The sequence below is a fragment of the Palaemon carinicauda genome, chromosome 27, assembly GCF_036898095.1.
Source record: "Palaemon carinicauda isolate YSFRI2023 chromosome 27, ASM3689809v2, whole genome shotgun sequence".
NCBI classification, from domain to species: domain Eukaryota; kingdom Metazoa; phylum Arthropoda; class Malacostraca; order Decapoda; family Palaemonidae; genus Palaemon; species Palaemon carinicauda.
In genome coordinates this window covers 3929952-3954445 of record NC_090751.1, presented here as the reverse complement: position 1 = coordinate 3954445, position 24494 = coordinate 3929952, and the positions used below count along the sequence as shown (strand labels likewise).

The following is a 24494-nucleotide window of genomic DNA, read 5'->3' as shown; positions in this document are numbered from 1 at the left end:
TCTTGTTACCAGAAAATCACTGCTAGACATTCTGTGCTATCTAAAATGTTCCTTCAGGACATTTCTACAGAAAGGCTACTTGTTAGAATAAAATTACTGCTACACATTCTGAGCCATCTAAAATGTTGCATCAGGACAGTTAAGAAAAACATTTAAACAATATAAAAAAAAACTTACCATTCCATCTAAGTGAACCTTGACATCTTGCAAGGTTTCCACTGCACGTTGCTCTACCAAATCTCGACGAAGCTGAAATAGCCAGAATTAAGTGATAAATCTTATCATAACTGCAAAAAAAAAAAAAAAAAAAAAAAAAAAAATGGAAAAGGCTCACATGCATGGAATATTTTCTATGATTTGACTAAATAATGCCACTACTTAGAAAATTACTAATAAGTGAAAATGAGTAGAAAATTAATGGCTGAGTTTATGTTACTTTATTTACTTCGAAGGAAAATGTAAGTATTGCTGAAGTGCATCAAATGTGTAAAGTCTGTTTATTGTGGTTGATTTCATTGGAAAATCAAAAATCAAAATCTTGACAGGAGTAAAAAATTATGAAAATATCAGTATTTCTTGAATTAGGTAAAAAGGTTTTAAAAAGTCGAAAAAATTGTAAGAAAAATCTTATGTAGAAAAAAAAATAGAGTATAAATATATTTTTAGAGAAAAAAGAAAAAAGATATTGTTTAAAAGATAAATTTCCATGTCCCAAGGAGATTTTATTTATTATATATCAAGTTTAGAAGAAAAAAGATAAGAAAAACTCTTGATCAAATAAAAATAAACATCAAATGCATATTATTAACGTTTCCTATATCTGGTTGATGAAATACCTCAAGTACATAGAAACCTGAATAGGGAAAGATATTGTTATAAACGTTTTTAGTATTCCGCATGATAAGGTTTCTGGTAAAATTCTCCCTTAACGTTTGCCAGTTACCATAAACCATAAGAGAGGATAGAAAACCTAACTAACTTTCAAGTCCTACGATGGAATATCTTATATAAGTAGCTGCAGCATCATATATGATGCTAATTATAAATATGTTACATTGAGTATAGTATTTGCAAGACTTAATTCTCTAATAGAAAAATTAAATGTTGAATACAAGAGCTGTGTTTGCACTTTCAAATGGAATAATTTTTTTGATCTATTATTTCAAAAGTTACTAGTTATGAATATGTTACTCTGGGTATAGTATTTGCAAGACTTTATTCTATAATAGGAAAATTAAATGTTGAATACAAGAGCTTGTGTTTGCACTTTCAAATGGAATAATTTTCTTGATCCTTTATTTCAAAAGTTGCTAATTATAAATATGTTAAATAGGGTATAGTATTTGCAAGACTTTATTCTCCAATAGGAAAATTGAATGTTGAATACAAGAGTTTGTGTTTGTACTATCAAATGGAATAATTTTCTTGATCCCCTATTTCTAAATAATATCCTCTATAGTCAATTCTTTATAGTGAGGCAGATTTACACCGACTCGCAGGGGTGCCCTTTTAGCTCAGAAAAGTATCCTGCTCGCTAATTGGTTAGAGAAGATAATTTTAACCAATCAGATAGCAGGAAACTTTTCCGAGCTAAAAGGGCACCGCTGAGAGTAGGTGGAAATGCGCCTCATTAAAAAAAATTGAGTATAGGTATCATAACTTGACTTTGGTCTTCTTGAAAATCGATTACACACGTGGCATTTAATTCCAGGAGGAAATACATTATACAGTTGGATACAAGAACTGCTGGCACACCTCACTTCGTAGTGTACACTGTCACACCCTAACTGCACAGTGAGTGACCAAACAGCTAGTGTAAGGAGAGATGGTAGAGGTTCTGCTCGGGGCTAAATAGAAGAACTCTCTGTGCAGATAAGGTGTGACTGGATGTACTTCCTCAGAGTGAGGTATGCCAGGAATTCCTGTATCCAACTGTACATATAGAAGCAATTCCAAACTTCCAACGACTGTAAGGGTAAATATATTTAGAGAATATGGCTTTAAAGACATCTGCAGGAATAAAGATATTCATATGAATGGAAGCATATGCAAATGCTTCATCATAGTGATATTTTTCGCGAATTCATCGAAATATCTAACTTTGACAACATTGAAATACTATATCTCAGCCTATATTTGTATAACACAGAAGGCTAACAAAACTAGACTTCAAAAAGTCGCCTCTAACACATAACGAAATATGCCTTACTTTAAATCGACAAGTAATATAATTGTCTTAGTGTTAATACAAGAAGTAACGTGATTTTTTGGTGTTAATAAAAGAAGAAATTTAATCTTCAAGGTTTTCATACAAGAAGTAATCAAAAGTAATTTAGCTATCAAGTTGATAATAAAAGAATCATTTTAATTTTCAAGTTGTTAATAAAAGAATAATTTTGATTTTCAAGTTGTTGATAAAAGAATAATTTCAATTTTCAAGTAGTTAATAAAAGAATAATTTTAATTTTCAAGTTGTTAATAAAAGAATAATTTTAATTTTCAAGTTATTAATAAAAGAATCATTTTAATTTTCAAGTTGCCAATAAAAGTAATCTAAATTTGAAATTATTAATAAAAAATAATCTAATTTTCTAGGTGTTGATAAAAATACTTCATTATAGATAAAGCGCAATACAACCGACGTCTATTATTCCACTCTCTATAAGAAGGTAACACTGTATTCCAGAGTATTTCTACCGAATTGCGTAATTACATTAAGCAGCAAAGCTTTTAATTAAAAGGGAGAGGCAATTACGAAAGGTATGAATCTAGCCTTTACCTGCGCTTACAGAAATACATAATGTAATCTCAACAATTTACTGTAGTCTTTTTGAAAAATCTTTTTGGAAGAATAATGAAGCCTTTGTTTAATAATTTGTTTTTATTATGAACATGTCATTGGTGGGACTATTAAATGCAGTCTTTTTGAAAAATCTTTTTGGAAGAACAATAAAACATTTGTTTAATAATTTGTTTTTATCATGAACATGTTGTTGTGGGAATATTAAATGCAGTCTTTTTGAAAAATATTTTTGGAAAAACAATGTATCCTTTGTTTAATAATTTGTTTTTATCATGAACATGTCATTGGGACTATTCAATGCAGTCTTTTTGATAAATCTTTTTGGAAGAACAATGAAGCCTTTGTTTAATAATTTTTCTTTATCATGAACATGTCATTGGGACTATTCAGTGCACTTTCAGAAAAATCTTTTTCTGGAAGAATAATAAAGTCTTTGTTTAATGTTTAATAATTTGTTTTTATCATGAACATGTTGTTGTGGGACTATTAAATGCAGTCTTTTTGAAAAATATTTTTGGAAAAACAATGAAGCCTTTGTTTAATAATTTGTCTTTTATCATGAACAAGTCATTTGGTTGATTAACATCACCTCACAGAAGGGCCTCCACTATCCCCCACCCCCCACGAAAAAAAAAAAAATAAAATCAGGAAGTGATGATGTTAGTGCATGAAAATTAATCAAAACCCTTTGTTGATATTTTGTTATCTCTTAGAACATTTTGGGAATTAATCAAAGAGTTTTCAAAGCCTAATAAGATAAGGGATGAAAGAAATTTATGAAAAAAAAAGGATGTAAATTAGACCACCACCTATGGAATGAAAATTAATCACAACAGAGTGACACTCTTCCAGAATATTTTTCTTGTGAATTATATACAATATTAATCACACCCACATACTATAATAATGACTCATTCTCCAGTAATATAGTTTATCCTAAGTCAAGAGATTTGTTACATGCAATGGTGAACAATTTTTTTTTTTTTTTTTTTGAGAACCAAATAGAATAACCGCAAACACCAACACAAACTGAATCAAAGGATCCAACAGGGAGATTTGTTCTGGAATCCCCTGTGTCAAAATACAAAACAAATCATATCTAAAATAAATCCCAATACGTATCAAATCAACAGATGAATTACAATAAAAAATAAAAGAAAAGTTTCCATAACGAATCCTGATGCTTCCTGTGATGCTTGGTACGGATTATTATAAATAAGGAAAGACTACACTATTAAAAAACCGTAATTTTAATCGGAAATTCTCCGTAAAAATATACTGTCCCTTGCCGTATTTCAGTAAAATACAGGCGACCGTAATTTCACCTTACTGTTATCATCTTTTACGGGTTGGTAACCGTAATGGTACGGATCACTATAAATAAGGAAAGACTACATTATTAAAAAGAAAAAAAAAACCTAATTTTAATCGGAAATTCTCCGTAAAAATATACTGTTCTTAGTTGTATTTCAGTAAATTACAGGCGACCGTAATTTCACCTTACTTTGTTATTATCTTTTACGGGTTGGTTACCGTAATATCACTCCTTTACGTCAATATATCCGTTTTTAAAATGGTAAAAAACATAGAATAAATGTTGCCAGGAATTTACGGTTTTTATTGCAAATTTTTAACAGTGTAAGAAAGAATATTCCCGGGTTCTGTCGTAATTCATCCTAAAAAATGGCAAATACCAACTGTGTGTCACACGATCGTACATAGTTCAATTTGTGTATATATTATGCTTGTATCTTCGCTCTTCCCTCGCACTAAAAAGAACCTGAATAAACATGTCTGTTTTTCTCATCGGTAACGGTGTCTGTTTTGAACATGAAATTTCTTGTTGCTTTGAGCTTTTGTATATAAGGGAGAGTGTTCTATAATAAACTCACTCAGTTGCTTTCATCCTGTCTTTGAGTCGCAACCTTCTCTCGGCCCGTCACACGTATGATTGTTTTCATCTATATCCATTACAGAATATAAATATTGATTTACTGATGCCCACTAAGCTCAAAGATAATTTATGATAATTCTAAATGCTAGCAAAATTAGTTCTTGAGCATATCATCACGGCATACAACTTCTACAAAAGACAAAAACCACAAAATCACTACTATTTAGCAACCTACAGTACTCACTAAATAATGAAACTAATCAAACCAAAATCTACAGGTACTTAAGCACTTTAAATCGTTATTTTGCTAATCCAACTGCTCTAATAGTATTAGATATAGATTACAGCATATACTGAACATATATAGATTAAGTTGTCTTTATATAAATATACTTTTTTTTTGCAAATCTGTACCAAGCTTCAATCTAGGTAAACAGGCACTTTCTGACATTCAAGAAGCAAGAGTTCTCAGACAATGTGACGAGAAATGATATTGTTTCTGGGTTTAATATCCTTGGAAAATAACAAATAAAGTTATTTTTTATTATAAATTAACAATAACCAAGAGTCCTAACCTCCTGGAATGTCAGAAAGGTCATGGAAAAACACACACACAAAATAAATAGCATTCGTAAAAAGGAAAGTTTCAAATTAAAAGAGGCTTTCTCTTTTGTATGTTCATATCCGAAACCAGGACGAACAAAACAAAAAGAGCAAGAATTGTCTCAGCAGACATCATGTCCTCCTCTTGGTCTCCATATCTACCTTATTATTATAATCTCTTCCCATTGCCAGCTGCATCACCCATGTAAAAGAGGAGGAACCAAAAACGAAAGAGAGAAATAGCAGAGAAATTAACATAAAAGTATTGTTGAAGACTCCACACACACACGCTGAAATAACGAAATCACAAACAAAGGTGGCTGTATGTCATAACTCAAAGTTAATTAAATCAAATTTGTAAATAAATTCACTTCTTAATCATCTCTGAAATAATCTTATAGCAACTGAAAGAAGTGCAAGATGAGTGATTTACATGCTCACTTACATATAAATATTTACCCTACATATGTAAAACATAGATATATTACACAACATGTAATAAATATTAATTCTGTAAAGCAATGGGTATAAAAAAAAAATCATATTATTCATGTGATCAAAATAATTCTAGAATGAATCTGGTAAGAAAATAAGTAGGAAATTACATATATTCAATGTTGCCATGTTTATTGTGAAGATGTAATCGTTATAACAATGAATAGAAACTTACAAAGCATGTAATAAAGATCAATTCTGTAAATCAATGGGTATAAAAACTTATGTTATTCATGTGACCAAAATAATTCTAGAATGAATCTGGTAAGAATATAAGCAGGAAATTACATATAGTCAATGTTGCCATGTTTATTGTGAAGATGTAATTGATATAACAATGAATGGAAACATAAAGTGGAAATTAACTATCACTACTCAACATGCATCTGGAATATCAGAATTATATAAAGTCCTACCTTCTTAACTTGACGAGAAAAAGCATTTAAATCTATTTTATCCATCAAAATAATCCTAATACAGAAGGTACCCAACTTACAATCATTCGACTTACGAACAACCGTGGATACAAACACAATTATCAGTGAAAATAACGAAATAATGAAATACCATAATAGAATATTATATCATTTAACACAGTAAGGAAAACGTTATAGGTAATAACGTGATGGCTATTTTATATGAAACCTGAATATATGTTGACTTTTGTAGCTGGGAATCATCGAAAATATCGCCTCGGTGCCCAAGCCCCACAAAAAAAAAAAAAAAAAAAAAAAAAAAAAAAAAAAAAAAAAAAAAACGCCTCACCTATAAAAAGATATCCATACCTATTCAATATTTAGTCAAACACATTTAAGTCTCTTGAATACTTAATAAAATATATTTCTTTTAGTAAAACTAAATGATACATCTCAAATATTACCTTCAGTGAAAATAACCCACCTAGAGAAAAAATATATCCATATCTATTCAATATTTAGTAGAAAATAGTTACGTCGTTTGAATACATGGTAAAATATTTCTATATCTTTTCAATAAAGTCAACTGATACATCATCCCTTATATTACCTTTAGTTAAAAAAACCTTACAAATAAGATATTCATGTCTATACAATATTGATTACCTAATAAAAAAAGAATATATATATATATATATATATATATATATATATATATATATATATATATATATATATACATATATGTATATATATACATATATATATATATATATATATATATATATATATATATACATATATATATGTCATTTCAATAGTCAAATGATTCATCCTCCCAAATATTTCCTTCAATGAAACAAAACCCACAATAAAAGAAATAAAGGAATATTGGAACTTACATTAATGAGTTCGGAGTCATTGGCTCGTAGGTCCTCGTCATTGTCGAACAGCTCTACCTCGGCGAAGTCGACGCTGTTGTAGTTGGGTTTGAGTATGTCCTGGAACTGTTTTTGAGGGGTCAAGGAAGGGGAAGAATTAAAGAATGGCAAAATGTCACGGAAAAATGGAAATAAGTCATAGTTGGGTGGGTAGGACGAAGGACAGGGACATTGGATGAAGACGAAATGAAGATGGAAGAGGGGAAAATTAGATGGTTTGGACGAGACATGGATGACGATGGACGAGGACATTGAGATAAGGAGGGACGTGGTCATTGGATGAAGATGAAATAAAGATGGAAGAGGGGAAAATTAGATGGTTTGGACGAGACATGGATGACGAGGGACGAGGACATTGAGACAAGGAGGGACGTGGTCATTGGATAAAAATGAAATGAAGATGGAAGAGGGGAAAATTAGATGGTTTGGACGAGACATGGATGACGAGGGACGAGGACATTGAGACAAGGAGGGACGTGGTCATTGGATGAAGATGAAATAAAGATGGAAGAGGGGAAAATTAGATGGTTTGGACGAGACAAGGATGACGATGGACGAGGACATTGAGATAAGGAGGGACGTGGTCATTGGATGAAGATGAAATAAAGATGGAAGAGGGGAAAATTAGATGGTTTGGACGAGACATGGATGACGAGGGACGAGGACATTGAGACAAGGAGGGACGTGGTCATTGGATGAAGACGAAATAAGATGGAATAGGGGAAAATTAGATGGTTTAGACGCGACAAGGATTGACGAGGACATGAAGAGGGGAAAACGAAATGTTTTGGACGAGACATGGATGACGAGGGACGAGGACATTGAGACAAGGAGGGACGTGGTCATTGGATGAAGACGAAATAAGATGGAAGAGGGGAAAATGACATGGTTTAGACGCGACAAGGATTGGCGAGGACATTGGATGAAGACGAAATAAAGATGGAATAAGAGGGGAAAAACGAGACGATTTGGACGAAACAAGGATAACGAAGGATGATGGTGGTAAATGGGGGAAGGAAAAAAAAGAAGAGGAAAATGAATTAGTTGAATGTAGAGATGCATAAACTTGGTTTGAACATTGAATTTACTTCTATTTAAACAGTAAGCGATGAGAGAAACTTATTTACACAATTTAAGAATGGAAGAAATGAAGATAAGGAAATAATGATAAAGAAGAGAACTAATAAGAATTATCTTTATAAGCAGGATAAAAACAGGTGAACTATTTAAAAAATAAAAAAAAAGATATGAAGCATTTTTTCATAATTACAAAAACAAAAATTTGTACTGTACATGAATTTACTTCAAAATAGAGATCTTGGCAGAGCCAAATATATTCACATTCTACTTGAAATGTCTAATATACCACACTGCTGATCCTATTAATAGGTCTACTCAACTCACTGACTGCTAATTAGACATTGAACTACTTCACAGTGAAAAGATCACAAATAAGATCTACTGGTACGGTTGCCGCTCTACGTGGAAGATACTCTGACCTGACCTCAGAGGTCAAACAGATCTTGGTATCACTCAAATGAGCTACTTCGTGACTGGTTCTATATGTCGCACGAGTGCGAACTGTGGTGAAAAATTTGGGACCAAATATCTACGTCTTTAGCGGAAGATTGCTATGCTAACATTGAAAAGATTGTTGTGCAAACTGATACAAGAATGTTTCTAGTTACTTTTTTTTAAAGGAAATCTCAGTGTAATATGGCAATGTTTTTTTTTCTTTTGCTGGGAGTGTATGAATCAACTTATATGTATATGTATATGTATATGTATATGTATATGTATATGTATATATATATATATATATGTATATATATATATATATATATATATATTGTATATAACTAGACATATATATATATATATATTGTATATAACTAGACATATATATATATATATATATATATATATATATATATATATATATATACATATATATATATATATACAACTATATATATATATATATATATATATATATATATATTTATATATATATATATATATATATATATATATATATATATATATATATAGGCTATATACAGTACTGTATATACACATATATACATATATATATATATATATAGGCTATATACAGTATATATACATATATACACACATATATATATATATATATATATATATATATATATATATATATATATATATATATATATATATACATATATATATATATATAAATATATCATATATATATATATACATACATATATATATATATGTATATATATATATATATATATATATATATATATATATATATATATATATATTTATTTGGGTTTATGGAAACAGTTCAATGTTCCTTTAAACACTCAATAGAATAGTCATTCATGCAAATCACTTTGATTTGACGCATGAATCTACAAATTTAATGTATGATTTTCATGATTAATGATGCCTCAAGAATAAAAACAATATTGAAAGTAAATTTTTACTTGTCTAGGGAACTTCATTCAATTACGCAAACAGATAAATTTATTCTACATTTATTCGGTGCATGATAAAAGAAATTCCTGAAATTATATATAAAAATTTTTTTAGGGTCACTTATCGATGGCTTATATTTATTTTCAGCTATTTTCTATTTAAGAACCTAAAGCCCTTTGTCTCAAATACACAAATATGTTATTACTTTCAGATATAAAGGACCTTCTCAAAAGTGTCTTCTCAAAATTTCTTCTGCAATGACAGCTCCTGTTTTTTTTTTTTTTTTTTTTTTTTTAATAAGCAGACATTTTATAAAATTTTTCTCACAAAAAATTAAAAATATTACATGAAAGTAATTCATGTTGCTGAATCTCAAAATTCCATACGCTTATTCCTACGGAGGTATACGTTTTATCAAGTACAAGTGAGTTTAAGCTGTTTACTGGGGAAGCCACTACTGTGGTAGGCCACCACAATGAGATGTTGGACTTGCCCGGCTTACGTTCTGGTGAGTATATATTCTAATGGAACTGGAACTGAAACCAGACACCTTTAACCTTTAATGACGTTTACTTACATACAGTACCCGAGTTATAACACATGATTACAATTTTTGCTATCAAACCTGTCATTGTCAAGATCTTTGGTCCACATTACATAAAGTACCCGAGTTATAAATTTCGCTATCAAACCTGTCATTGTCAAGATCTTTGGTCCACATTACATAAAGTACCCGAGTTATAAATTTCGCTATCAAACCTGTCATTGTCAAGATCTTTGGTCCACATTACACAAAGTACCCGAGTTATAAATTTCGCTATCAAACCTGTCATTGTCAAGATCTTCGGTCCACATTACACAAAGTACCCGAGTTATAATTTTCGCTATCAAACCTGTCATTGTCAAGATCTTTAGCGAAGGCTGTATACTTAAGCTTATCTAAGCGTAAACAAACTTATGCTAGAATCGAATCTTCCTCCTTGAGAAGTCTATGTCTGATGGACATATAGTACATTGGGACAATCTGTAAGCTGCCATTGAAATTCATTATTCATATTACAGCGAGATGTTCCAAAAAAAGCACTAGATGTTATTCAAAGAAAGAAAACCAGTGAGTGGTGAGGTGTGAGAAAGTATAATTAAAATGCATGATACTGCTATGTGAAAAAAAAGAAAAAAAGGAAATTTAATAAAGGTCAAAATGATATTGACTTTATTTATAGAAGTATGATTGGAAAAGAAAACAATGGGGTATGTATTAATAAAGGCCAAAATGAAATTGACTTTATATACAGAAGTATGATTGGAAAAGAAAACTATGGGGTATGTATTAATAAAGGCCAAAATGATATTGACTTTATATATAGAAGTATGATTGGAAAAGAAAACTATGGGGTATATGATTACAAAAAATGAAATCAAGAATGTAAAGAATGCATTGAAATGTATGAAAATGGGGGGGACAATTACATAAAGAAAACAGATATTCTTCAAACAACAGTTAAATATAACAAACAACGAAATACTATGGAAAATGGGGAAAAATATGCTAAACCTTGAAACAAATGCAAAGAAATATAACAGCAAATTATGGGATGAGCATTCACTAAATTTCTATCAAAATATCTGCCAGAATACATCTCAGTAATAAAAATGTTAAATGTAAGTAAGTAATTGTTAGTAATTATTAGTACTTCCAATCACGAGAGTCGGTTTTCAAACGACTTCCGCGTAAGGTAATGTTATAATAAAGCTAGCAATGAACACCATATTGCATTAGTCCTCAACACAACACCGTGACTATAAGAAAAAACTGAAATAAGCTTATTGAAGAAATTCAGCGTAATTGTGTTATCTCTCCAGATAGTAACATACAGCGTAATAGAAACCAATAAAACAAGAGAAATAAAGGGGGTAATAAAAAGTGGCGGTTAAAAAAATTGGACAGGTTAATAATTAAAGATTAATATGGGAAAAACATTTCAAGCTGAAATATATACCAAAAAAAATGGACGGCTGGAAAAATGTATATAGTAGCTTAGAGAAAAGAAAAGCCAGTTTTCTTGTTATAGGTAGAACAACTCAAACCATTAAATACTAGTGAATTGTGAACCATTAGTATTTGAGGTACAGTATATATACCATGCTTTTCTTCGCGTGAAACCAAGCAAAATGTTACCACAAAATTCAAAATGTTCCATTTTGGACTAAATCTACAAAATTAATGTATTGTAAGAAATCAAGAATTGCTCTGACATGGTAAAATCATGCAATTTGGTACGACTAAATTCACTTGCTAATGGCATGTGTATTTTGAATTATAGGCTGTTTTTCTTCTTCTTCTTCCTCTCTCTCTCTCTCTCTCTCTCTCTCTCTCTCTCTCTCTCTCTCTCTCTCTCTCTCTCTCTCTCTCTCTCTCTCTCTTTACAGCCATATAACTAAAAGATAATAAAAGTAACCATTACTTGTCCTTAATTACTATAGTAAAATGATTGACAATTTTGCTTTAGCAAAGTCCTAGATATTTAATAATTTGCTACATATTCCATACAAGATCTTCATCACAGAGAATCTGTTCAACAACAGAACAGGAACAACCTTCAGCCATTCTTCCTCACAGACACTCTATTCAACAACTGAACAGGTGCAGTACAATATCCAGCCATTCTTCATCACAGAGAATCTGTTCAACGACAGAACAGGTACAACATTCAGCCATTCTTCCTCACAGAACTCTATTCAACAACAGAACAGGAAGAACCTTCAGTCATTCATCAGCACAGACATTTTAACAACAGAACAGGTGCAGTATAATATCCAGCTATTCTTCATCACAGAGATTTTGTTCAACAACAGAGCAGGAACAACCTTCAGCCATTCTTCACCACAGAGATGCTGTTCAATAGCAGAATAGGTATAGCTTTAAGTCATTTTTCATCACAGAGATTCTGTTCAACAGAATAGGAACAACTTTCACCCATTCTTCCTCACAGACACTCTATTCAACAACAGAACAGGTACAACATTCAGTCATCCCTCATCACAGAAATTCTGTTCAACAGAATAGGAACAACCTTCAACCATTCTTCCTCACAGACACTCTATTCAACAACAGAACATGTACTACATTCAGCCATTCTTCATCACAGAGTTTCTGTCCAGCCACAAAATATAATATTTATATTTCCCCACGAAAGAATATGGAGAAGAGCCATGAGCAAGTGATCAGTCAGTACTTGTACTCTTTTTATCTTTTCCTCCATGATGGCAGGGCATTTTTATGATACTGGCATATATGGGATGATCACGAAAGAAGGTTACTAACCTCTAACCTAAAGAAAGACTTTCTATAAACCAAGAGTGTGACAACCATTGATATTATTAAAACGGAAAAGAATATTAATCAGTGTGTACGTTTAGATGGAGGGGAAATTTTTTGAAATCAAAACAAGGGAGTATGCAATTACACACATTAGATAAAATTTTTAAATTGAATTGGATAAATATATTTTAATAAAGGGTAAATACATTTATATAAGGATATATAATTTTGAAAAACACTTAAATTGAGAAAAATAAGAGATGAAAGTTATAGCAACTTCAGGGGTGGGCATACGCATTTTTGAATAATAAAAACACGAACAGTAGCAAAACGTTTTCCATCAAAATGACCATCTACTGCAATTGCAAAAAAAATACTGTACCATATTCTTGATATGAAAAATTCGTTGTGCAAAATGTCTACTACATCTCTCTCAGCTAGAATTTTAAGTTGAATCAGCAAACGACAGCAAAAAATGGACCTCAATGAAATCCCAGCTGGAGTAGGTGACGGAGAGGAATCCCATATGAATGATCTTATGATTCATATCTAGAAAATGATTATGGTTACAGTTTTCTGGGCTAAGCCGAGGCAGGTACAAACTCTGGCCGTCCAGAGAATGAATTAGAAGGGGGGATATACAGACGGGTTAAGGGATGGCAAATGGAAACAGTGTCACACCCTTAGCCCTTCACTAAACACCGCCACAAACATAGAAAACAATGTCCTGGGCTCTCCCAGTCACACTTTAAAAGTATGCCGTGCCTACATGAAAAGGAAACAATAGATGTTACCCATTTACGCTTATCACGAGACTTCCTCAGTACCTCGGCATTTGCTTCTTCGTGCTAGGGGAGTAAACAAAGGATAGAAATGACAGAAAATAGAAAAAAAAAAATAAGGCAAAAGTCCAAGTCTTGATGATACTACTGACTTTAAAGTCTTGGAGGGGGGAGTTTTTCTAATCTAAATTAAAGATACAGTACTCTTAAAACGCATATGAAAAGTAGAGGTTTTTTCAGACTAATGACTCTACAAAATATTAAGGGGGGGAGGGGTGAAATAATGGTAGAAACCATACTGGAAATAAGAGAAGTAAAAATTATACCAAAAAATTATCTTCTAATACAAAACTTTATTTAGGAGCTTGTTCCTATTCTACTGAGAGTCTTTAAAAAAATACTTACAAATGAGATCACTTTTATGTCTAATAGAAATAGAAGCTTCAGTTAAACAAAAAGATACATGGCACATAATTGACAAGGAGTGACAAGAAGCATCTAGACATTAACAGGAGTAGTGGCTATTACTTACCACAGGCCGCAGGTCAGGGTGGTAAAGAATGTATCCATTGCGGTTGACCATGAACGAGTAACCGTTTACTCCGAGCTGGAAATAAGAATCTTGAATGAGAGATGCTGGTAAGATTAAGTCTATGAGCTACATAACATCTTAGGTAAACAGTGCTATCCTAAGAAGACAGTATCTTTAGTGCTTTGGAAATAAGAATCTTGAATGAGAAGTGCTGGTAAGATTGAATCTATAAGCTACATAACATCTTGAGTAGACAGCATCTTCTGGGCTTAGCAAATAAGAAGCTTCAATGTGAGGTGCTGGTAAGATTAAATTCATAAGCTGCATAACATCTTAAATAGACAGTACCTTCTGTGTTTTAGAAATAAGAATCTTGAATGAGAGGTGCTGGTAAGATTAAATCTATGAGCTACATAACATCTTAGGTAGACATTATCTTCAGTGCTTTGGAAATAATAATTCTGAATGAGAAGTGCTGGTAAAATTAAATCTATGAGATACATAACATCCTAAATAGACATTATCTTCAGTGCTTTGGAAATATGAATCTTGAATGGGAGGTGCAGGTAAGATTAAATCTATGAGCTACATAGCATCTTAAGAAGATAGTATCTTCAGTGCTTTGGAAATAAGAATCTTGAATGAGACGTGCTGGTAAGATTAAATCTATGAGCTACATAACATCAAAAGTAGACATATCTTCAGTGCTTTGGAAATAATAATTTTGAATGAGAGGTGCTGGTAAAATTAAATCTATGAGCTACATAACATCCTAAATAGACATTATCTTCAGTGCATTGGAAATATGAATCTTGAATGAGAGGTGCCAGTAAGATTAAATCTATGAGCTACATAACATCTTAGGTAGACAGCATCTTCAGTGCTTTGGAAATAAGAATCTTGAATAAGAGGTGTTGGTAAGATTAAATTTATAAGCTACATAGCATCCTAAGTGGACAGTATCTTCAGTGCTTTATATTATCATTATTATTACTGGCTAAGATACAACCCTGGTTGGAAAAGCAGGATGCTGTAAGCCCAAGGGCTCCAACGGGGAAAAATAGCACAGTAAGGAAAGGCAATAAACACTTCATGACAAGAAATGAGCAATTAAAATAAAATATTTGAAGAACAATAACAACTTTAGAATGAATCTTTCATATATAAACTATAAAAACTTATAAAAAACAAGAAGAAAAATAAGATAGAATAGTGTGCCCCAGTGTACCCTTAAGCTAAAGAACTCTACCTGTCAATCCATTATGATTTTTAATAGTTGAAAAAGTTCTTTAGTAACAGAAAATATACACTCTCAAGTGGTTATTATATTGTCCTGGTTGTTTAAACATGTTACAAAATACCGAAATTACAAAAAATCTGTATTGGTCCTTAAGCTCTACTTCACACGCAATAATTTCATCAAACCACAAACATTCAAAGACATTGGTAAACGTTACTATAAGGATTGGTCTTTGTGAATACTTGACATTTCATTTACCATTCTTTTGGATTTATAAATTTGGGCTTTATAGCTTGACGTCTAGGCCTGTTTAAAGACGTAAAGCCCACTCATGAATGGCAGAGGCAAGGGACAGTGACATTGCCCTATCAAGCCGGACAATACCCTAGAGACTGACCATATATACATATGATTAGCGCTCAAGCCCCCTCTCCACCCTAGGTAGGACCAAGAAGGGCCAGGCAATGGCTACTGATAACTCAGCAGGTAGACCTATAGGCTTCCCCAAACCCCCCATCCTTAACTCACAAGGATGGTGAGGTTGCTGCGACCAAAGAAACTAACGAGTTTGAGCGGAACTCGAACCCCAGTCTGGCATACACCAGACAGGGACGCTACCGCATCCGACCATTATTCAGCCCCAAAGTGCAACTGGGAGTGGGGGGGGGAACCTGCAGTTACACTATGAAGTAAAGTTTTAATATGGCTGGAAAAGATGGAAGAAAGAAAGAAGGAATAGAGGTAAAGTGAATGGATATAATGGAAGTGCATCTAGGAGTCGAAGGAACACAGCAAAGACCCTAAAGTAGTGCCTATAGTTTTCTCATCTGTTCAAAAGGTTTAAAGGTCACCCATGAATTGCAGAGGCTTTGGACAGCGTCAATGCCCTAGAGACTGGCCATATATACCTATGATCAGTGCACAAACACCTCCCCATCAAGCTAGGACTAAGGAGGGCCAGACAGTGGCTGCTGATGACTCAGAAGGTAGACCTTAAGCTCCCCCAAACACACCCCACTCCCTCGCACACAAGGATGGTGAGGTTGCAGACATTACAAAAAAACTATCAAGCTTGAGCGAGTCTCAAATTCCCATTCAACAGATCGCCAAGTAGGGATGTTTCTATGGGCTACAACATCCTTAAAGGTCTCCAACTCTCATCCAAGAGATTGTTAGCAAGGGACGCTTCCAATAGGATACCACAACCATAAAGCTACTAAACAATTTTCTATGTAGCATTTTGCCTCCTTTCCTTATGTTAAGTGCCTATTGAGACAAAGTGAAATTCCTGTATGAATACGCAAAAAAGTCCTAAGTTCTGTTATCGAGGTGCATAGACGAGGCCGTTAAAATCACTGCTTTCAATACAAGAATACATGGTATTGAATGAGTAGCCCTACAGTATACTAACACTGAACTTCTCAAAAATGAAGTATCTTACATAGTGGTAATCACATACTGTAATTGATTATCATCCTTTTACTGAGTACATATTTCTATCTATAGTAATACTGTTATGAATAGCAGTTCAAATAACTGTTAATAATAACCCTATTCCTTGCTTTTGCACATTTTCAAATATTTTCTATGTTTTACATGTAATTTAAGTTTGGGACTTGAAGTTTCTGTAAGTTAGATAAACTCAAGAATGAAAATAAAGACATCGCCTTTTCTTGGCCAAGACTCGAGAAGTATAAGCTTCCCTTCAATCTTTGAGGGACCCTGCCATTCATTCCTCTTAGTACAGTAATCATTTATGGAGCAATAAGTTTGAGACTAGAGTTAGGAAATGTCCTACTGAGTTAGCAATGGCAGAAATTTAAATTAAAAGCATTTCAGAAATACTGCTCTTTACGTTGGTTCAATATATGTCAGTACCGATTTCACGCCGCTTTCCTTAAATATTAAGCAAAGAATAATATCCAACTTACGTCTTTTTTATCCCACCTTATGTCAGTGTTGGAATCATAAAATAATAGCTAAGCACTGTACTGTTAAGTATCTAGCTTTTATACGATCATAGCTGGTTGTAGGTACCTTTTTATACACAAAACATGTATAGGAAACCGTTATATCCCTTCCTAGGGCGAAAACCCGACCTACATTTAAAATCAACGTAAGTCGAATCTCAAAGCCAATTAACGATGTATGTGGTGTATTACCAGGAATTCAAGATGGGGGAAGGATAAGTCCCCATTATGGCAAATTCAATATAGAAGATTAGAGGAATGTAAGAGGATCAAGACAGTATTGGAGTATTGTTAGGTAGTAGGTTGGCCTGGGCCCCATCCACTCGTTGAGATACTACCGCTAGAGTGTTGTTGGGTCCTTTGACTGGCCAGACAGTAGTACATTGGATTTTCTCTCTGCTTACGGCTCATTATCCCTGTGTCTTCACACACATCAAATAGTCTGGCCTATTCTTTACATATTCTCCTCTGTCCTCATACACCTGACAACATTGAGATTACTAAACAATTCTTCTTCACTCAAGGGGTTAACTACTGCACAGTAATTGTTCAGTGACTAATTTCCTCTTGGTAAAGGTAGAAGACACTCTTTAGCTACAGTAAGCAGCTCATCTAGGAGAAGGACACTCGAAAATCAAATAATTGTGCTCTAGTCTTAGATAGTGCCATAGCCTCTGTACCATAGTCTTCCACTATCTTGGGGTAGAGTTCTCTTGCTTGAGGTACTCTTCCTCTTGTCTTATAAAATTTTTATAGTTTATGTATGAAAGCTCTACTTTAATATTTGTTACCGTTCTTAAAATATTTCATTTTAATTGATAATTACTTCTCTTGTAGTTTATTTATTTCCTTATTTCCTTTCCTCACTGGGCTATTTTCCCTGTTGGAGCTCTTTGGCTTATAACCTCCTGCTTTTCCAACTAGGGTTGTAGCTTAGCAATTAATATTAATAATAATAATAATAATAATAATAATAATAATAATAATAATAATAATAATAATAATAATAATAATAATATGGAGATAAGAGCTACCTTCATACTTTCAAGCAAAAGTGAAGGACACTGTTACCTCTTTCCATTTGAGCCATATTTATAGGTCAAATCCAACCCAGGTATAAAGTGTAATCATTTAACCAATGCCAGGAAAAACCTCCAAACCTGGGTGAATGAAGGTAAACCAAGAACACAAAAGGGCGCTACTGATTAGAAATAAAAGATGAATCAGTAGATAAAAGGACACTGGTGAGGTATAAAAATACAGAAGGGTGCACACTATTTATAGATGATCATTCAACTACAGAAATACACCATGAATCAAAGTAGAAAAGTAAATGGATAACTTTTCCTAATGAAGGAGCATTGCAGCTTTTGAATATAGACACCCAAGTCAGCTCACTAAAAATGTGAATTAGAAAAGGAATTCAAATGATTGCCTAAGTATACTGTATGTCTGCATTCAACGGAGATTAGCTAAAGTCTGGCCATTGGTAATACAGTAGCACCAATCAAAAGGAGAAAGGATAAAACGACAGTTTGAACTATGTAGATTCTTTTTTTGTCTGAATGGCCTATTCTACTATTACCAGTAGGGGCGAGACCTATTGGTTTTATTTGTGTAGGAAAAGGGTGATTTTCTTTGCTTTTGGGTCGTTTAGCTTTCTTAACGGAAAGCAAATTACATTCAGATATTCTTTCAAAAAATAAAATTTCTCAAATTAAAGTAGAACTGAGTACGTGGCTGTGGTTATTTATCCAGTAATCAAGGTTATAATATTTGGTTAAATAGAGGACAATCAGAAAGAAATCTTGTCTTAGTTTATCAGTTCTTTAGTTCTTTACCTTCACATGAAACTATGAATTTCTGTCATTTAACACAAGTGCTTTTAGTGCTATTCTTGAGCCTTATGTATAATTCAAACGTCTCACAAAGCACAGCACGATTATCAATTATTTTAATAACAAATCCTTTTGAAACTAAATATTAATTAACCAGAAAGAATTTATATAAAATCACCAGTAAATCATAAAAGCAAGATTATTATAACACTTTATTAGACGCATTTCCAGCGAGCTACATGTATACCTAGACAGATAATGGACTACATTACCAATGCAAAAATATGTAATATTAAAAGAATTTAAAAATAAAACCATAACATTACCTTATAAGGGGGAACAAGTTTCTCAATCTCTCTGATCGGGACATCCGTACCTGCAACTCCCAGTAAATTTGCTGATCTGACCTAGAATAAAAAAGAGGAATAACAGTGATAAGAAACTCGTTAAGTGAAGCAATGTCTCATTATAATTCCCTGGCTGAACATCCTTTTATTCTTCTTTTTCATATTATGGAATTGAAAGCATACGGTGGTGATTAGCTGAAAGGCAATGATGGCTTCAGTCAAGAGTGGTAGTGTTGAAACTTTTTCTTTTCACTCTACTCCTAAAAAGGGGTATCAAGAAAATTTTGAAACTTTACTAGCCTCCAAACACATCTCAATAATATATGAAAGCACTTGCATAGTGCTTGGATATATTGAGGTTTCAGTCCAGAATGTAAATAGCAAGTAAGAAATTCCTGCCTGTTGTATTTTTTTTTTCTTTTTACTCCACTCCGAAAAAGGGCCATCAAGAAAATTTTGAAACTTTACTAGCCTCCAAACTCATCTCAAAAATATGTTAAAGCATATGCATAGTGCTTGGATATACTGAGGTTTCAGTCCAAAATATAAATAGCAAGTGAGAAATTCCTGCCTGTTGTATAAATTTATCTTATTAATATTCACCAATCTAGAGGTGTATTGTAAAAGAAGTTCTGTGTATTTTGGGGCCAAAGATTTTTTAATTTCAATAATCGATTAAATGTGACAAAAAAATGTAATGTTACAATGCAGTTTGAACATTCTGGCACTAAATCCTGGAAGAATGGACGGAAAGGCGACTTTCATGTTACTAGATTATTTGGAGAGATACAAATTTGAATATTAATAGTTTGGAACTAAGTGATATTGAATCGAATCAATTTCTTGAAAATCTCTTAGGAAATAAGTGGCACTCAATCGAATTAATTTCTAGTGAATATCTATGAAAACAAGTGGATAGGTGGACATGGGTGTGAATGATTTCTTGTGAGAGAAATGGGCTTCTATGTGAATAATATCTCCTTAGTCTTGAGTGTGAGCCAACGCTCTTCAGCTTTCTTCTGGTAGAGCAGGATAAAGTAACAACACTAAATCTTGAGGCTGAAAACCAACTTGTCAATAGCTATGATTTTAGTACATACATAAAAAATAGATTAGGAAATCTATCAAAAAAATAACTGGGAGAGGAAAAAACTAAAACAATACATTATCTATTGTAGAAAATAACCAATGCATACTATAAGAAAATTGTTTTATAAATCCTTATTACATGTAAAGGTACACAACTAAGTAAAGTTTTCTCTATGGCAAAACGCATAATTTATTGTTTTTTTCCAGAGCATAACAAGAAATAAAAGCAGCAAATTAAAAGCAATTTAATGGTCTGCAGGATTGCAAATCAACATGAAATCTGTTTTTGAATGTGGGTGTTTTTAGTGGCGGGGCTCAGGAACCAAAGTGGTCCCAATAACGAAACTTAATGACAGAATAAAAGAAAAGAAATAGATGGCTTTAAATTTCACACAACAGACACGCCTCAACTTTCCTCATTCACCGTTGTCGAAAAAAAGCTATGTAAACTTACTTTTCCACTGAACACTTCGCCTTATCTAGACTGTTTGAGCGAGAGGAGTCACTTACACACACACGCTACACTACTTATGAATACCAATGAATATACAGGAGTTTAAAATTTGACGTAACTCGCCCTCACTCAAATAGCTAAATATTACATAAGTACATACAAGGGATTTTCTCTTAGACAAACATTTGTCATTTAAATGGGTATTCTATGAGAACTAGATGTAAATATATTAGCATTGGTTAGGCATTTAACTACATGACAAAGTTCCACAATGATCTAGGATTAAAGCATCTATTCTTCAAAAACTAGGGTCAGCTACTGTTTTGGCTTCACCGTAAAAACTATGGTCCAATACTACGAAGGTCTAGATTTAATCATTTATTGATTATTGATGATTTGAGCAACTTAGCAGGCTGGCTTTATTCGAACTAGTGAGATCCGAAATCTATAGAAATAGTGTGCTGTACATCCTCAATTTGCTTACTGGCATACACAATCGACATTGGAGGAGAAAAATACAAAAGTTCACACCCTCCAATCAAAGTCCACCTGCTAGCAGAACTACTGTTCTTAATGGCTGTTTTCTAGAAAACCTCTCTAGGACTGGCATAATACATCGAACTCTATTGATTTCTAGACACGTTTTTTTTGGATCAATACCTCTCTCGTCCTCATTATCCAAATGGATTCATTGACCAAAACTCGCTCGGTGATGTTCTAAAGGAAATAAAAAGGTAGACAATTAGACCTTGAGTGATCTTAATGTTTCGATGCAATGTGTGAATTTTTGTAGCCCAAATGTCATGCTAGAAATAAGAAAAAATCTTTCAGAAATCAGGAATAGGATCTGGGCTTTTCACAAAACACAAAAAATTATACGAAAAAATGTAAATGAGATGCATGCATTAAATGTGTCCTGTTTAGTATATATATAAGTAGAATGAAAGTCAGACTGTTTCAAGAAAATAACATAAGAAGCATTGGGCTGCCATAAATAATCGAAATCACATGAGGTTAATCATGTGTGAGACTGGTCATACATATTTTGATAAAAAAAAGGAAAAATTTAACAATCTACAGGGGGTGATTCAGAAGATTTATGAAGAAAGAATATATCTACGTTTACACTTATTGAGCAAACTGAATGTTTACAGATGGTTTATATAGACAAAAAAATAAGTTAGCATATGTTTTTTATGAAAAGTAAAATGGTTCATTATAAAGCTAATTTAACAGAAGCATGGACAGTAAAGAAAAATATTTATACATTAAGATTTCTAGGGTAACACATTTCTTAGCATCTTAATTTTAACATGTTGAATAAAACTACTGTATTGTATAAACTCCAACTTGCAAAACGTGAAACTAATACTTTGTCATGAACAGGTTACATTATTAGCAAAGATCTGCCTAATATCTAAAGTCTCAGAATGATGGAACAGCAGATAATATGTCATCATGGTTTGGAAGATATTTTCCAGAAGACAGCAGCAAAAAATGGTCGTAGGGCGTCTATAAGAGATGGAGTGGCTAAATATGACAGCAGATACTGAAATAAGGATCTTAGGCTATTTGGCAGAGGTGAAAAGGAAAAAGCAACAGTTTTGACAGTTGTCTGAGGAGGCAGATTCCCATCACAGCCAAGTCACAATAGAAGATCTTAGGAGATTTGGCAGAGGTGAAAAGGAAAAAGCAACAGTTTTGACAGTTGTCTGAGGAGGCAGATTCCCATCACAGCCAAGTCACAATAGAAGATCTTAGGAGATTTGACAGAGGTGAAAAGGAAAAAGCAACAGTTTTGACAGCTGTCTGAGGAGGCAGATTCCCATCACAGCCAAGTCACAAAAGATCTTAGGAGACTTGGCAGAGGTGAAAAGGAAAAAGCAACAGTTTTGACAGTTGTCTGAGGAGGCAGATTCCCATCACAGCCAAATCACAAAAGACCTTAGGAGATTTGGCAGAGGTGAAAAGGAAAAAGCAACAGTTTTGACAGTTGTCTGAGTTGACAGATTCCCATCACAGCCCAGTCACAAAAGATCTTAGGCGATTTGGCAGACGTGAAAAGGAAAAAAAATAAAGCAACAGTTTTGACAGTTGTCTGAGGAGGCAGATTCCCATCACAGCCAAGTCACAAAAGGCCTCCTATGTCAAGGGACAAAACAGCATTTTTTTGGTAGTCTTACTTACAAAGGGGGCTACTGGCCCTTTTTCCAATATATATTTTTTTTTGGCTAAAACTCAGTAAGTCAGTCTTCTCTGCCCACTCTGATTCTTAGATGAATCACAAAACTGACACATAGATTAGGAAAAAAAAATATGGGAATCACTAAGAAGGGTAAACGGTTACTAAAGGAATGTCGGCGATTCTATCGGGGCGGTCTGGTTTGGTGATGGATGGCAATAAAGAGCGTCCGTAATCATATATCTGTAAAAATGTTAAGGATGCATGACAAAAAGATTTCTCTTGATGGCTCCAAAGGGTTAATTGAAATTCAAAACACAAAAATTGAAATTCAAAACACAAAAATTGAAATTGCCCTACATAGGACTCCAAAGGATTAATTGAAATTCCCCCACATAGGACCCCAAAGGGTTAATTGAAATTCAAAACACAAAAATTGAGACCCCCCATATAGGATTCAAAAGGGTTAATTGAAATTCAAGACAAAAATTAAAATACCCCCCCCCCCACATATGACTCTAAATGGTTAATTGAATTCCCCCACATAGGATTCCAAAGGGTTAATTAAAATTCAAAACACAAAAATTTAAATTTCCCCACATAGGAATCCAAAGGGTTAATTGTAATTCCTATAACAGAAATTAAAATTCCACCAAAAAGTGGTCCAAAGGGTTAATTAAAATTCAAAACACATAAATTGAAATTCCCCTACATAGAACTCCAAAGGGTTAATTGTAATTCATATAACAGAAAGTAAAATTCCACCAAAAAGTGGTCCAAAGGGTTAACTAAAATTCAAAATACAGAAATTAAAACCCCCTAAAAGGCTCCAAAGCATATCTTTAAATTCACAAAATTTAAATACTCCCACATAGGATTCCAAAGGGTTAATCAAAATTCAAAACAAAGAAATTAACAACCCAAAAAAAGGCCCCAAAGGATTAATTGAAATACAAAACACATAAATTGAATCCAAAAATTAAAAAATAAAGCTGAAATTCTAATCAATACAAAAAATGTGAACACTTCTATCAGGAGTATAAAGATCATCATAAAATAAGATCTTACCATATTTTAACTGGTGCTTAGCATCAACAACATATATGTACTGCATTAA

The 24494-nt window shown here is 32.9% G+C and overlaps 1 protein-coding gene across 3 annotated transcripts in view; it reads right to left on the bottom strand.

Annotated features, from left to right (window-relative positions):
• Positions 1 to 24494, bottom strand: part of LOC137620511 (voltage-dependent calcium channel subunit alpha-2/delta-3-like) — a 263284-nt gene that overhangs the window by 133213 nt on the left and 105577 nt on the right. For 2 of the 3 annotated variants that reach the window (XM_068350700.1, XM_068350701.1), the window contains exons 12-18: positions 21856 to 21912; positions 19632 to 19712; positions 14258 to 14332; positions 13738 to 13791; positions 7114 to 7218; positions 5463 to 5492; positions 178 to 249 (exon numbers count right to left, since the gene is read on the bottom strand). In XM_068350700.1, the coding sequence (XP_068206801.1) occupies positions 178 to 249; positions 5463 to 5492; positions 7114 to 7218; positions 13738 to 13791; positions 14258 to 14332; positions 19632 to 19712; positions 21856 to 21912 (474 nt within the window). The remainder of the gene's footprint in view (positions 1 to 177; positions 250 to 5462; positions 5493 to 7113; positions 7219 to 13737; positions 13792 to 14257; positions 14333 to 19631; positions 19713 to 21855; positions 21913 to 24494) is intronic. The other variant, XM_068350702.1, reaches the window with a different exon arrangement.